Below are 16,504 nucleotides of genomic sequence, written 5' to 3' on the forward strand. Positions count from 1 at the left end.
TTGATAGGAAATAAAAAATACAAAATTATTTCTTTTTCTTTCCTTTCTTCATTTTCAGTCAGTTCCAGTTTTTTTTTTCAAAGTGCCACCTTCTCAGCTGATTGTGTTTGTGCCCTCCTTTCTTTCTTTCCTTTCTCTCTTTGCCTGCTCTGTTTCTCTTTCTTTTTTGTGTCTCTTTCTTTTTCCAGGGCAGCTCCCACCAAAGACCCTGCCCTGATTTAATTCCCAACCCAGGAGCTACAACAACCATGGGTGTTTTTCAAAGTTCCATGAAGGCTGGCAGTGAAATGTCACTGTAAGATCTTGCTTCACCTGGCTTTTGGCTCCTTCTTGTGAGCTTTGCCTTCCAGGGCAGGAACATCTTTTCCTGGCTGGGAACTGCAATTCCAGCCCCTGGGAGTGTGTGCCATGGATGCCAGAGGGGCATTCCCGAGGCTGCCAGGGTGCTGCTCCTGCCGTGCCTCCCAAGGAGCTGTGCAGGGCCGGGGGACAAGGTCCAGCAGCTCTCTGGGCTCCCAGAGCACACAGCAAAGGTGGCTTTGCTGGACATTTTCCAGCAGATTTCTGGCTGGAAGCAGAGGCAAGAAGGGAATCGAGTCCCCGACGGAACGATTGGAGTGGGAAGGGACCCTGCCCATGGGTTACGATCCCATGAGGGAGAGACGCCTCTGCCCCAGTGAAGGTACAAATGAGACCATGGGAATGCAACCTGCGGATCTGCTCGAACTTGGACTGAACTGAACAAGAAATGGGGAGGAGAAAGGGGGAGAAAGAAATAGGGAAGAGGTCTCAGAGGGACAGAAAGAAATCAGGAAGAGGTCTCAGAGGCAGAGAAAGAAATAGAAAAGAGGTCTCAGAGGGACAGAAAGAAATAGGAAAAGGCTCCGGCCCGGACTCCGCAGCTCGCAGGAACACCCGCAGGGCGCAGCGCCCCTCACAGTTCCAGCCAATCAGAGAACGCGCTGAACAATTTCCAGCCAACCAGAGCTTTTCTCGCCGATGACTCACCGGTTGCCAGGCGGCCCCCGCAGAGCCCAGCGGCCCCGGAGCGGAGTTTGGGGCTCGGGCCGGGGGACGGATCCGCCCCGGGGGTCCCCGAGCCCCCCTGCCCGCCCCCGGGGCCGATCGGGGCTCCCCACCCAGCAGCCGGTGCTGCGGGGCCGCGGGGCAGAGGGGTGGGAAAGGGGGGTCCGGGCTGGGAGCGGAGGAAATGCGGGAGGAAGAGGAGGGACAGGAGGAGCAGGAGCGGGAGCGGGAGAATCCCGGCGCTCGCAGCGCCCGCACGCTGAGCCTGCAGCACCCCCCCTGCCCCGGGAGCATCGCCCCCAGCCCCGAGCCGCAGGTGAGGGCGGAGGCCGAGCCCGCCCCGGCTCCAGCCAGGGCTCTCCGGGAGGATTTTTGGAGAGTGTTCGGAGCCGGCAGATCCCGGACTCGAGCCCCGGATATCTCCGGGCTCCCTCAGAGGAGCTTTTCGGGGGCACAGGAGCCGCGATCGCCCCTCGGGAGGGTCCCGGGGCTCCACGTGGGATGGCCCGGTACCGACGGGGCGGGACATTGGTTTTGGGGATCCCCGTGAGAGCCGGGGCTGTGGAACGGGGGACCCCGGGGCGGGGAGAGGGGAAGGGGCGATAGCGGAGCTGGGGACCCCGGCAGCCCGGAGATGAGGCGGGGACGGGACCCCCTGACCCTGACAGGGCCGTGTCCTGGGGTGACTTCATGATGCTCGTACCCCATCGGTCCGTTTAGCCCAGAAATGAGTTCTGCACCTTTAAGGCCGGTTCTGAGAGCGAAGGGGAGGAGGAAGAAGCTGCAGTTTGTTTCCATACACTGCACTCACTCCTCCACATTCCTGCTCCTGGACTGTTGTGGTGCCTTAAGGAGCTGGAACAGAGACCACACGGAGCTAAGAGGAATAAAGTGGATTTTTATTGAAGTGCCTTCAAAGGCCACGCTCAGGCAGCCCAGGAGCCACAATTATGGCTCTGCCCAGATGGCTCCAAGATGGGAGCAAAAGGGCTCTGTCACGGGCTCTCACATTTTTATAAATTTTAGTCCCTTTGCATTTAGGAGTTAACTGCCCAATTAATAGCTTCAAATTACAAAGTTTCATCCTCCTTGCTTGCTTGCGCGCACTCCTCTTTCCACATTGTTTATGCTTTGGGCCTGAAGTTCGATGAGATTGTCCTTGAGTCTCCAGGATTGTTTTGTCTTCACCACCCTGAGAAAAGATCCCAGTAACACTTAATATAAAGCTAAAAGCTGCACATCAAAACAGAACAGAAAAACTTAAAACCTAATGTATCAGTTGTCTGTGGACCGACAGCAGGACAGAGCTCTCCTTTGCTTTTAGTTCGTTTTTAGCTCGCTGAGGCAGAGAAGTTCCCCCAAATGTTGTTTTTCTTTTTCTTTGGAGCTGTTTAAACCTGCTCTGCACTGAACACCCAGAACACCACCGGCAGCTCCCACCTGTGGCCCACCTGGCCAAGCTTGGGCCAGGGCATTTCCAGCACTGGAGGGACTGATAAGAGACTGATAAGAGACTGAGTGACCTGAGCTACAGCCCACAGAGGGACTTTTTGAGTTCTTCATCTCTTTTTTGTAGCGGCAAGAGGTTTTATTGTTTAGTATTGTTCATTTTTTTGTGCTGGTGAATGCTTTGCCTGTTAAATAAACAGGTTTTTTGCACTTTTGTCCAAGGAAATATTTTTCTGATCTGGCTGGGGGTAGGGGCTGCTTGAATTTGCTTTTTAGAGGAAACCCCTTTGGAGGATTTCTCCCAAATTTGCCCTAAACCAGGACAGGGTGGTGGGAAGAGGGGGGGAGCCCCAAGTGGCTGGATTGAGGAACGGCTGGAGAGGGGGATCCCGAAACCCCCAGCATCCCTAAGCAGGACCCTGGGGAGGGGGGATCCCCAGGACCCATGGGAACCCCAGCACCCTGAGGCAGGGAGCCACCAGAACCCCAGGGGGATGAGACTGGAAAGACGGAACTCCTGGTGGCTTTTTTTGATTCACTCTTGATTTTTGGAGGTTTTATGGACACCAGATGACTTCTAGAGATGGACTTGGGCAGGAGGAATCCCCAACCAAGGCATTCACACCTTGTTTTTCCCCAAACCAGGATTTCCCATTCCCAAACCTTGGCTGGATGGAGGAGGAAAAGGCTGCGAGGAAGAGGAAGATGCCCTGGGACACCCAGGCAGGTGAGGAGGAAGTCAGTGCCCCTTTCCCCTCTCTCCTGCTCCATCTCCCAGCCCAGCACAGCCCCCCGCTGCAGGACAACCCTGCTGCCAACCCCGTCCTGCTGGGGATGCACTGGGGGATCTCCTTCCCCTTCCCTCTGGCACGGAGGCAAATCCCATCCTCTCCTTGTCCTTCCTCCCCCAGACAAGGAGCTGCGGATGGAGACCAGGGAGGACAAATCCCCCGGGCAGAACCTCATGGAAGAGGCTGTTTTGAGCAGCTCCACAGTGCAGGAATCCAAAGGGGAGGAAAAGCCTGGGAGAGCCCACAGGAGGAGGGGCTCCAAACCCAGCCCAGGGTGCTCTGAGGAGGAAAGACCCACCCTGAGCCAGGAAGGCAGCTGGAGATCCAACCAGAGCTCAGAGCTGGTGGCTCAGGAGCAGCTTCATGACAGTGAGAGGCCCCATGAGTGCTTGGAGTGTGGGAAGCGCTTCAGGAAGAGATTCAACCTGACCTGCCACCAGAGGATCCACACTGGGGAACGGCCCTACGAGTGCTTGGAATGTGGGATGAGTTTCAGCCACAGGTCTGACCTGGTTGTCCACCAGAGGTTCCACACTGGGGAGAGGCCCTATGAGTGTCCCGAGTGTCAGAAGAGGTTTCACACCAGCTCCCATCTCCTTGTACATAAACGAATTCACACAGATGAGAGGCCCTTCTGCTGCCCTGACTGCGGGATTGGCTTCAAGCACAACTCCACCCTCGTCACCCACCGGCGCATCCACACTGGGGAGAGGCCCTACGAGTGTCCCCAGTGTGGGAAGAGCTTCTCAGACCGCTCGTTCTTTACCCGACACCAACGAAAGCACCAGTAAGGGAAGCCCTGTGAGAGCCCCGACTGCAGGAAGAGCTTCGTGCACTGCTCCAACTTCATCCCTCATTGGAAAATCCACGTTGGGAAGAGCCCTGGTGATCCATGTTCCCTGTGATCCATGCTGGGAAGACACCTGTCCATTTCCCTGCCCCTGCCAATGACCTGATGTAGAATTGAGGAACATCAGGGTCTGGCCATGGCCGTGGCATTACATTCACTCCCACCTCAGGTCATTGCCAGGGGCAGGGACTTTCTCTCCCCGGAGAAGAAGGGTGTCCTTTCCAGGCAGGGAAAAATATGTGGCCAGGAAGTGCCAGTCATTGATGTTGTAGTTTTCCCTGTAAACAGTTTTATTTATCCCTTCTGTTATCAATATTGTTTCTGTTCCATTTGTTCCTTATCTCGTTGCTGTTCCCAATAAATTGTTCTTATCCCAGCCCGGGATCTTTGCCTTTTGTGCTTTCCATGGGAGGCGGGAAGGGCAGCAGGGCAGCGCGGTTTTAGCGGGAGCAGGAAATTGGGGAATCCCATTCCTGAAGCCCGGCCCGTGGAAACCGAGCATCCCAGCTGGTGCCAGCCCTGGTGGCCATGGCAACAGCCTTGGGAGCGGGTCCCTGGCTGGGGCTGTGGGAACCTCTTCCCTCTGGTGCCCAGGGACAGGAGTGGAGGGAACGGCTGCAGCTGAGTCGGGGCAGGCTCAGCTTGGATGTCAGGAAAAGGTTTTTGCCCAGAGGCTGCTGGGGCCCTGCCCAGGCTCCCCAGGGAAGGCTCCCAGCTCCAGGGCTCTCTGAGCTCCAGCAGCGTTTGGACAGCGCTGCCAGGCCCAGGCTGGCATTGTTGGGCTGTCCTGTGCAGGGCCAGCAGTTGGACTGGAGGATCCTGATGGGTCCCTCCCAGCTCAGCCAATTCTGTGCTTCTGGGATCCCATGAGCCTGGGGATGGGGCTGCCAATGGTTGCCATGGCAACGGGCTCTGGCTGCAGGCCTGAGCTGGTGTCCATGGCAACCACCCCTGGCATGGGGTCTCCATGGAGCTGCCGAGGGACTGAGCATAGCAACAGGGGGTCTGGTGGTGGTTGCCATGGAAACTGACCATAGCAACAGGGGGCTGGTGATGGTTGCCATGGAAACTGACCATAGCAACAGGGGCTGGGTGATGGTTGCCATGGAAACTGACCATAGCAACAGGGGGTGGTGATGGTTGCCATGGAAACTGACCATAGCAACAGGGGCCTGGTGATGGTTGCCTGCTAAGGATCAGATTTGTCACAGGCCCTCAGAGGGGTTCCATGGGGACTTTCCAAGAGTCTCCAGGCTGTTCCAGAGCTGGAATGTCACAGGCACAGACAGGGGCTCCATGGAGACCTCCCAGGGCTTTCTGGGCATGGTAAAGAGCCCTGTGGTCAGAGGCAGTCACAGCCATTCCATGGTGACATCCCAGGGCACCTTGGGCTGCAAAGGCACCGATCTGTCACAGGCACTCACGGGGGCTCCACGGTGACATCCCAGGAGTGCCCAGGCTGCCAAAGAGCCGGGATGTCCCAGACACTCACAGGGGTTCCTGTCATGGGCACAGTGGGAGCTTCAGGCAAAAAGCTTTATTTCTTTTTTGGAGAAACTCCTGCTGAGTCATGAGGTGGAGAAATGACACCCAACAGCCACCATGGATCCTCAAACCCCTGCAGGACCCTTGACTTCTAAAATTCCATCTAAGAATTTGAGGAGACTGGGAGCAGCTGGATCCAATCCCAGCCCCAGAATTTGTCAAAGGTGTAAAAGATTGAACAGGTGGAATTGAACTTTAACCACAATTTGTCCCACAGGATTAATGATTGAATACCAGATATAGAGATTTATATAAATATGGCTCTGATTGATTGTGATGATGATTGGATGGAAGGATCTTAACCAGATTTATTTACTCCACAGTTCAGGAGCTATAACAATTATTAGAATATTCTGCTCTAGGCAGCAATTTTGAAGTCAGCAGGGCCTTGCTGGAGTTGCTGGAGCCCATTGCAGGCAGAGCCTCCTGCTCCAGCAGGAACTGCCTTTCCTGTGCCATCAGCAGGGCAGGTCCCGCTGCAGGAACAGCCCCAGGCCAGCCCCAGCACAGGGAAGGCCTCGGGCACAAGGGCAGAGTGCCGTGCTGGGAGCTGTGCCAGGGACAGCCTGAGGCACCAAAGGCACCTTGGCAGCAGCAGCTGCTTGCAGGCCATGGCCAGAAGCCTCCCTTGGCAGCCCGGCCTGGTGGCCACCACTGCAGAGCTGCTGCCTCAGGGCTCATTCCTGGCTGGGCTCTGAAAAGCCACTGCTGCTCCAGGAGCCTGACTGGGAAGCCACTGGCCCCAGCACCTCGGGGACAAGATATTAATGACAAAACTCTTCATGCCAGCAGAGCCAAGGCAGGGGCAGAGGAAAGGGCAGAGCCAGGCCCAGGGGACAGGGCTGCCATGGTGATGGCTGTGAGGTCACTGCCCCTGCAGCAGCCTGGCTGCCCTCAGCAGACATTCTGGCCAGAAGCGTTGTGAGGGCACCCAGCACATCAGAGAACCCACACTACAGGAATTCTGTCCCTGGGGATGAGAGGGTTTCACTGGGTCAGGTTGCACAAAGCTCCTGCTCTTGGACAATTCCTGGGATGGAGCATCCATTTCTCTGGAAAAACAGTTGCAGTTCTGTGCCACTCTCATCATTGTATAATATTTCCTCCTCCTACCAATTCTTAATCCACCCTCATTCAGTTTAAAGATATTGACCCTTGTTCTGTCACTGCAAGATTTGGGAGAATATAACTTTGACCACTTTTTTCCATTTTCACAGACCTTGGAGAGGACCCAAAAATCTCCCAAGATGGGATTTGGAGGCCTCATCACAAAACCAGCAGGGACGGGCTGATGGCTCGGGGTTGTCCAGATTGCAATGCAGGATGTATTCCATTACCATCTGTACAGCAGTTGTCTTTTTCAAGTGGGCAATTTTCCTTATTTCTCTCTGTGAGTGATCACATTCACACCTCCCTAGGGAGGGGACATCTGCTGATAACAGACTATTGAATGTCACTGCATGGCTGATAAGAACTATAACATCCCATTGTGAGATGCTCCGCCCAGAGGGAGGAGCCAAGCATTGCTACCCAGATATAATCCAGAGGTTTTGAGACACCAGCACGGCTTCTCCACGGGATTCCCCAGAGGAACAGCAGCTGCCTCTTCTTCTTCTTCCACTGGATCTTCAGAGGAAGAATACATCCTTCTCTACAGGCCCCCCTTCCTCCAACAGAACCACCCCTGACACTCCAGGAGGACTGCAGCCACATTTCCAATTGGACTGCCACCAACACCCTGACCCACAGGGTGTCAGGTTGAGTTCTGACTCTGTCAGTGTTGTTTTAGTTTACTGCATTTTTTAATTTCTTTAATTTTCTTCCCTAATAAAGAACTGTTATTCCTGCTCCCATATCTGTGCCTGAGAGCCCCCTTAATTTCAAAATGAGAACAATTTGGAGGGAGGGGTTTACATTTTCCATTTCAGGGGCAGCTCCTGCCTTCATTAGCAGACACTTGTCTTTTCAAACCTTGACAAGGGGAAGGTTTCAAAGCCTCAGTTATAATGCCAATAAAGTTTGAAGGAACTAAAAGTTTGAAGGAAATAAAATAGGAATTGGGGATGTTCTATTAGTTCCAGAAGCAGGGTGAAATTTATTAGGACAGGATTTACAGGTGCAGTTTGACATTGGAATGCTTCCAGAGGAAGGGAAGATGGTAGTTAAGCTTCTCCAATTAAGGGAAGAAAATGAGGAGAAAATTCATGAGGTGGTGTGGGCAAAACCAAAAAAGTGAGGTAAATTAAACATCAAACCTATAGCAATAAAACTAGTTAATGAGAACCATCCAGTTTGGGTACAACAATACCCACTCTCCCTGGAGGGGAGACGAGGACTGCAGCCACTGATCCAGGACCTACTTGAGGACAGGACCTTAGAACCATGTATGTCCCCCCATAACACACCCATATTACCAGTAAAGAAGTCAGATGGGACTTACAGGCTTGTCCAAGATTTGAGAGAAGTGAACAAAAGAACAGTGAATTGATGCCCAGTAGTGCCTAACCCCTCTACACTACTGAGTAATATCCCCCAGCACACCAGTGGTTCAGTGTGATAGACCTAAAAGATTTTTTTTTTGTCCACTGGCAGAGGAAAGTGGGATATATTTACCTTTGAATGGGAGGACCCCAATTCTGGGAGGAAGCAACAGCTTTGGTGGACTGGGTTACCCCAAGGGTTTTCTGAATCCCCAAACCTGTTTGGTCAAATCCTAGGAGGAGAAGTACTACAGCTCTTCTCCATTAAACCTGAGATAAAGCTCATCCAATATGTAAATTATTTGCTTTTCTCAGGAGAGGAAGACAAAAAAGTTTGGGAATCCACCGTAGTGTTTTTAAATTTTCTGGGGGACCAAGGACTTTGAGCATCAAAAGGGAAACTCAAATTTGTAGAGAGGGAAGTAAAATTCCTAGGACATGTGATTTGTCAAGGGAGCTGGCTGCTGAACCCTGAGAGAATTGCAGGGATAGTCTCACTCCCATGACCAAAAACTAAGAGGGAAGTCAGAAGGTTTTTAGGCCTGTTGGGATATTGTAGGTTATGGATTGAAGGATACACACAGGCCATCCAGTTCTTGTATGAAAAGTTAGTTGAAGAAGAGATTAGGTGGGAAAAAGATGATGAACAAAAGTTTGAAGCTTTAAAGCAAAATTTAGTCAGTGCATCGTCACTGAGTCTTCCTGCCTTAGACAAACCCTTCTATCTGTTTGTGGATATAGAAAAAGGGGTAGCACATGGAGTGTTAGCCCAGGACTGGGGAGGATCCAGGAAACCAGTGGCCTATTTATCAAAATTACTAGACCCTGTCAGCCGGGGGTGGCCAACCTGCATTCAGGCTGTGGCAGTGACTGCCCTACTCATAGCAGAAAGCAAAAAATTAACCTTTTGGGGGGAAAATTGAAGATATATATCCCAAACTCAGTAAGGAGTATCCTGAGCCAAAAGGCTGAGAAATGGCTCACTGATTCCCAAGTGCTAAAGTATGAAGCCATCTTAATAGATAATGGTTTAGAGCTAATTGTGAGTAACCAACTCAACCCTGCCCAGTTTTTGTATGGAGAACCAGATGAGGAACTAATACATAATTGCCTAGAGGTTATAAACTATCAAACTCGTGTCAGAGAGGACCTAACAGATCAACCACTCCAAGGTGGAAAACGATTGTACATCGATGGATCTTCACAGGTAATAAAGGGGCACAGGGTATCGGGGTACGCTATAGTGCATGAAGGGTTGGTGGCCATAGAAAAGAGAAAGTTACCTTCCAACTGGTCAGCCCAAGGTGTGAGTTGTATGCCCTAAAGTGAGCTCTGGAAATATTAGCACAGAAAAGGGGAACAATAGATACAGACTCAAAATACACTTTTGGAATAGTGCATACCTTTGGAAAAATTTGGGAAGAGAGGGGCTATTCAATTCAAAGGGAAAGGGACTGATTCATGAAAAATTTCTTTTTTAGAAGAGTTAGAAACCTTACAATTACCAGAAGGAAGTAGCAGTGGTATATGTTAAATGTTATCAAAAAGGGGGACTCAAGAAGGCACATGGGAACAACTTAGCCAGTTTAGAAGCTAAAAATGCAACTGAATCAGAGACAGAAAAACTAATAATAGTATTAACACCCATGAGAGAAATGCAAAAAGTCCCCATATTCAGTGGGACAGAAGAGGAAGAACTCCTTAAAATAGGAGCCAAGAAAGATAACAAAGGGAAGTGGAGATTAGCAGATGGGAGGCAAATGTTGAATAAACCCCTTGCCAAGAAAATGCTGGAAGGCATACATGGAACAACACATTGGGGTACACAAGTGCTAAGTGATCAATTTCTAAGGGATTGGGGATGCAAAGGAATTTTCAGAATAGCTAAGCAAGTAACTGAATGGTGTGTGATATGTCAACAAGTGAATAAGAAAATCATGAGGAAAACACCCAGAGGGGGGGTGAGAACTGCCTTATGGCCCTTCCAAAACATCCAAGTAGACTTTACTGAGCTTCCCCAGGTACAACGGTGGAAGTTTTTGCCAGTGATAGTAGATCACGTGACTCATTGGGTAGAGGTGGTACCCACTGTGAAAGCCAATGCCAATGTTGTGAGTAAAACACTTCTAGAATCAATCATTCCCCAATATGGGATGGCAAACAGGATTGATTCAGATGGAGCTGAGCCCTGGAACCTCAGGGCCTGAGAGGAGATTGCACAAACCTTTCCAGGAGTCAAAGTCAGAGGAAAAACCCAAAGTGTCTCAAGGCATGAATGGGTCCCACTGAGGTCCATCCCCAACACAGGCTCCTCATGGACTCCTTGGAGGAGAGAATTGGAGGCCAGGATGGCACAAAAACCTCTCAGAGACTCAGTGTGGAAAGGAAAATCCAAAGTACCTTAAAAACCTTGAGTATCTCAAAGCATTAATGAGCCCCACTGAGTGTCAGTACAAAGCTCTCAAGGGACTCATTAAAGCAGATAATTGGGGCCATGATTGCACAAACCTCTCACAGAGTCTGTATCAAAAGGGAAACACCAAGTACCTTAAAATAACTGAAGTACCTTGAAGCATTAATGAGCCCACTGAGTGTTGTTACTGACAAAAGTCTCCCAAGACTAATTAAAGCTTGGAGGGACTAATTACAGCAAACCCCAAATAAAAACTGAAATGGAGGCCATGATTGCACAAAAGCCTCTCAGAGACAGCAAGGCAAAAGCCAAATTGCCAAACCTCCTTTGAAAAAAAAGCCTGCAGTCCCTGCAAAACCTGCAGTCCCACAGGGAGCCCCCAGGGCCATTGCTGAGCAAGGCTCCCCAGGGACTCCTTCCAGCAGATCCTTGAGGCCACTGGGATGTGGGCTGGGGGGATGCTGAGGGCAGGACAAGGGGCTGACAGTGCCCAGCCTGGCTGGGGCTGTGCCAGGAGGCCCCAGGGCCTCAGGACAAGGTGTCTCCTCCCAGCCCTTGCTGGCACAGACCCTGCTGTGCCCCAGGGCACCAAGACTTGGCTTCTCTTTGTCCCCACCTGTCAGCACTGCCTGCAGTTCTCTGCTCTGCCTGGGGCCTGGGGACACTTTCTCAGTCGTGTCCCTCAGTGGGACCCATTAAAAGTCCAAGAAAGTTTGGAGTTGGATTCTGCCTTGGAGTTCTGCAGAGAGGTTTCTTCAGCTCCCTCTCAGGGACTGATGTTCAGGGCCTGAGCACAAAGCCCCAGAGGCTCATTAAAGTCCTTGTGCTGTGTCTGTGCTGCTGAGCTGGGCTGGGCTCCTGGCACAGAGGCAGCTCCTGGTAACCAAGCAGAGCTTCAAAAGCACATTTCTCTTGATGAGCAGCTCTTCTGCCAGCCCAGCAGGGCTGGGGCACTGCCTGCAGCCAGCCCGGGCACAGCACAGAGGCACAGAGAGCTTCAATCAGTCAGGGCTGGGAAGGGGCTGAGAAGTGCCTGGGGCACAATCCCTGCCAGCCCTTGGCACAGGAACCTCTGGCTGCAGGACAATGCAGCTGCAGCTCCTGGAGCCATCTCCTACAGCTGGAACATCCCAATGCCTACAGACTGAGTGAGTACAACTATGAGTGTATCTGGTGCAGGGGAGGTGAAATGCTCATGAAGCTCTGACATGCTGAGGGGTTCTGATCAGTCATAGAATATTTCCAAGACAAGGATTTTGATAAAAATGAGGAAATTTCCTCAGACTTTATATTCAGTTTCCTACTATTGGAGAATGGCATGGACGGGAGATAAATATTAAAGGTTGATTATGAATTTTTAATTATGTATTTTGTCAAGTGCCTGAGACATCTAAAACTGTTACTTTTAGTGATCAATAGGTTCACAGGAGATCCCTAATGTGCTTTCAGCCACTCTGCCCATGGACAGCACCAGCATCACCTTTGCTGGAGCCATCAGGCTCAGGCTGAGCTGTCCTTTCTCCAAGCTGCAAACAGAACCTGCCCCCAGCCAGTGCCCTGCAAACAGGCAGGGTTCTGTCGGGCCAAGGAGAGTGCACAGAGATTTGGGGGTCTGTGAGTGCTGGCAGGGAGAGATCAGGCACAGGGAAACACCTGCAGGAGGAAAATCTCCAGGAAGCAGAGAGAAGATCAGGCAATGAGAGAAAACAAAACCCAGCAATGCTGTGGCAGGGAGAGTTCAGAGATGCCCACAGGATCCCCTGCAGTGCAGCCCCTCCCTCTGAACAAGCCCCCCTCCCTCCTGTGCCCCAGCCAAGCCTCTGCCCTCAGGGCCGGGGCTCCAAGGCGTGCAGCCCCTCCTGTGCAGGCAGAGCTGCAGCAGAGCCGTGGGGCAGCTCTGCAGCCCCGGGCCCAGTTCCCTCTGCAGAGCACAGGGCTGGGAGCAGCTGCCCGGCCCTGGGGGCTCTGGCAGGGGGGGCAGCTGGCTCAGGGTGACGCTGTCCCCAGTGCCCGGCTCTGGGCAATGCTGTCAGTGCAGCCAGGGAAGGAGCTGCATCTCCCTCAATCCAATGCCATCATATAGGGACACTTGGAATTCCCCTGAGATTTCAGTCCAAGCTGGGAGCTTCAATCCAGGGTGCAAACCTGTCCTAGAGCATCTCTGTGTTTTCTGAAAGATGGGGGTGAGGCAGAGGTTCTCTGACACTGAAAATGCTGTTGGGTTGGTGAAATGAGCCTTGAGTGTCCCTGGGTACAAATGTGGGGCTGAGACCTTGTGGGATGGACATTTGGGCTGGACTATGGGGATCCATCTGCTCTCAGCAGTGTTGGGATGGTTTTTAAAGGAAAACATGGGAAGGTGATTATCCTCTGTCTGAGAATGGAGAAAGCCCAGAGAAATCCTGAACAGGACAGGGACAGACCAGACATCCTGCCACTCTCCACTCATCACTTGCCTCAGAGAACTCACTCTGTTCTCCCTGAGGGCAGCAGAAATGCTGAGAGGATTCCAAATAAAGTCAGCATGATATCCTCTAGAAATTTAAACAGACTTCACCATTCCTGGTTTCTGGCATGGGGGGTGCAGATGCTGACCGGGCCTTCTGTGTTAACAGGGTCTCCAAAGTGGAACAAAAGCACAGGTTCCCTGTCCATCTCCCACATCTGCAAAAGCAGAATGATGAAAACCAAAGGCTTTCTGTGAACCTGTCCCACTCCCAGAATCAGCCAGGGCTCTCCACTTGGAGCTGAAGGAAAATCTGCTAGAAATGGGTTTCAGAGATTTGTGGGAAAAGGCTTTCCTTTGCTGGAAGAAGTTTCTCTTCACTGTCACTGACTTTTCTCCATGAACAGGTCCCCATGTGCAGCCCCAGCAAATGTCCAACAGCAGCTCCATCAGGCACTTCCTCCTGCTGGCATTGGCAGACACGCGGCAGCTGCAGCTCCTGCACTTCTGCCTCTTGCTGGGCATCTCCCTGGCTGCCCTCCTGGGCAACGGCCTCATCATCAGCGCCGTAGCCTGCGGCCACCACCTGCACACGCCCATGTTCTTCTTCCTGCTCAACCTGGCCCTCAGCGACCTGGGCTCCATCTGCACCACTGTCCCCAAAGCCATGCACAATTCCCTCTGGGACACCAGGAACATCTCCTACACAGGATGTGCTGCTCAGGTCTTTTTTTTTTTTTCTTTCATTGGAGCAGAGTTTTCCCTCCTGACCATCATGTGCTACGACCGCTACGTGTCCATCTGCAAACCCCTGCACTACGGGACCCTCCTGGGCAGCAGAGCTTGTGCCCACATGGCAGCAGCTGCCTGGGCCAGTGCCTTTCTCAATGCTCTCATGCACACAGCCAATACATTTTCCCTGCCCCTGTGCCATGGCAATGCCCTGGGCCAGTTCTTCTGTGAAATCCCACAGATCCTCAAGCTCTCCTGCTCCAAATCCTACCTCAGGGAACTGGGGCTTCTTGCTGTTAGTGCCTGTTTGCTATTTGGTTGTTTTGTGTTCATTGTTTTCTCCTATGTGCAGATCTTCAGGGCTGTGCTGAGGATCCCCTCTGAGCAGGGACGGCACAAAGCCTTTTCCACCTGCCTCCCTCACCTGGCTGTGGTATCCCTGTTCATCAGCACTGGTATATTTGCCTACCTGAAGCCCCCCTCCATGTCCTCCCCATCCCTGGATCTGGCCCTGTCAGTTCTGTACTCGGTGGTGCCTCCAGCCCTGAACCCCCTCATCTACAGCCTGAGGAACCAGGAGCTCAAGGCTGCAGTGTGGAGACTGATGACTGGATGCTTTCAGAAACATTAAACTGCTGGCCAATTTCTGCAAATCACTTGTAATAAAATTCATCTTTGATACTTCTTGTTGGTTTCATTTTGGAGGTTCTTTTTTTTTTGTTTTACTTTTTTCATATTGTCCACAAAGAAATGTCATTGTTTGTGCCATTTCTCATTTTGTTTCTCTCCACCTTCCCTGTGGCCACAGACTGTGTCAATGAAGGGGCTGCATTCTCAGTGGCTTTAAAGGAACTAAAGGATGTCCCAGCAGAGTTTTCTGCAGAGATGCCCTTTTGTTGCCTTCTCTGGAGCTGCAGCAGCAATGTCTGTGTGCAGAGCTGGGGCAGATCAGGGCTGGCCAGCAGCAGTGTGCCCAGCAGCAGCAGCACTTGGTGTTGCCAGTGCTGCTGCCGTGGCCCTGCCCCGCTGCCCTGGTGGCCCTGGTGTTGCTGCAGGGCCTGAGTGCTCTCGGGGCCGGGCACAGCCCTGGGGGTGGCAGTGCCGGGGCTGCAGCAGGGACAGGCCATGGGCACTGCTGGGGCAGCGCTGACGCCTCAGGCCAGGCCCTGGGGGCTCCAGGCTCCTTGCCCAGGCTCTCTCAAGAACACGGCCAGGCCAATGCTCAGCACAGAAAAGCCCCGTGAGCAGCCCCAGGCTGGCCGTGGGCAGGCTGGGGGCAAACAGCATGGCTGGGGCTCTGCAAGGGCCCTGGGGCAGACGGGAAGGAGCAGCAGAGCAGGGGCTGATCCATCCCCAGTGCGCTGCACAGCCCAGGGCAGCGTCCCAGAGCGTCCTGATGGAGCTGCCAACAACATCCCCCCTCTGCAGCCCTGGCCTCTCCCCCAGCTCACACAGGTGCCCCATCCTTGCAGGCACAGACACGGCAGCACTGGCTCAGCAGCCCCTGTTTGCATTGCACACAGCAGGGGGAGCACCCCCATGCTGTTGCTGTGGGGACATGAACCTGAGGGAGCACAAATGCCATCAGCCCCTGGGGCCAGCAAGGGCTGGGGACACCAGGGAAACCACTCAGCTTTGTCCTGGCCTCTGCACTCAGCCAGAAAGTTTGTTCCCATCAGCTGGGAGTTTCCTGTCCCACTGCAGACGCTGTTGCTCAGAGCCAGGGCTGCCTGGCAGCCACCCCCAAACTGCCCTGAGCATTTCCTTTGCTTCACCTTTGCTTTCTTTACTCTTCCTGCTACAAATTTCTTCCTCTTGCCCAGCCCTGTTCCCTCCCCTGCAAACAGCCCATCCCTGTTTGCCCTTTCCTCTCTGGCCCCACTCCCCATTGCAGTTCCTGACTTGGCCCCATGGGAACGTCCCTTGGGCAGCAGGATCATCCTACAAGTGCTGCAGGAATTGTCTGCAGGCTCCTGCAGTGCCTCCTGCTGCTCCCTTGCCAGAGGCAGCCCAGGCCAGGGGGGCACATCTGGGCTGCTGTGTCTGGCTCTGGGGCTCCCTGTTCTGGGCAGTGAGGAGGAGCTGCAGAGGCTCTGCAGGACTGACAGGATGGGCTTTGGGGCTGGCAGGAGAAGCTGAGGGACCTGGGCTGCTGGAGCTGCTGAAGAGGAGGCCCAGGGCTCATCCTGCAACTGCTCCAAGGGTGGTTCCAGAGAATCCCAGAATCAGCAAGGTTGGAAAAGACTTTGGAGATCATCAAGTCCAACCTGTGCCCTGACACTGCCTTGTCTCCCCTGAGCCTCCTCTTCTCCAGGATAAACAACCCCAGCTCCCTCAGCCACTCCTCACAGGACTTGTGTTCCAGACCCCTCCCCAGCCTTGTTGCCCTTCTCTGGACACACTCCAGCCCCTCCATGTCCTTCCTAAATTGGGGGCCCAGAACTGGACACAGCACTCGAGGTGCTGCCCAAGCAGTGCTGAGCACAGGGGAAGAATCCCTGCCCTGCTCCTGCTGGCCCACACCATTCCTGATCCATAGGAGTGCCAGGGCTTGGGGTTGGATGAAATGGTGGGAGCTGGGGAGGGTGGGGACAAATTGTTATTTTTTGTCAGCCATGAAGGGTCTTGATTTTCATATTTTTTCAGACTGCCTTAGAAGGTGCTAGGGGTCAATATCAATTGGACATTGCTGGTATCAATCTATAAACAGGAAAAGAAATCAGGAGAAAACAAATCTCTCCGCATTGTTTTCAATAGAGTAATTATCAGTGT

General features: G+C 52.8%; 2 protein-coding genes across 2 annotated transcripts; both read left to right on the forward strand.

Moving 5' to 3' along the window:
- Positions 1 to 1,210: 1,210 nt before the first annotated feature.
- On the forward strand, positions 1,211 to 4,057 carry LOC115916068 (zinc finger protein 331-like). The gene is made up of 2 exons (XM_030969781.1): positions 1,211 to 1,535; positions 3,387 to 4,057. Exons 1-2 carry the CDS (start codon positions 1,211 to 1,213, stop codon positions 4,055 to 4,057), a joined length of 996 nt encoding a protein of 331 aa, XP_030825641.1.
- Positions 4,058 to 13,430: 9,373 nt separating this feature from the next.
- On the forward strand, positions 13,431 to 14,363 carry LOC115916069 (olfactory receptor 14A16-like). Its single transcript, XM_030969782.1, has one exon. It carries the CDS (start codon positions 13,431 to 13,433, stop codon positions 14,361 to 14,363), a length of 933 nt encoding a protein of 310 aa, XP_030825642.1.
- Positions 14,364 to 16,504: the final 2,141 nt, after the last annotated feature.

This window comes from Camarhynchus parvulus, unplaced genomic scaffold (assembly GCF_901933205.1).
Source record: "Camarhynchus parvulus unplaced genomic scaffold, STF_HiC, whole genome shotgun sequence".
Lineage (NCBI taxonomy): Eukaryota > Metazoa > Chordata > Aves > Passeriformes > Thraupidae > Camarhynchus > Camarhynchus parvulus.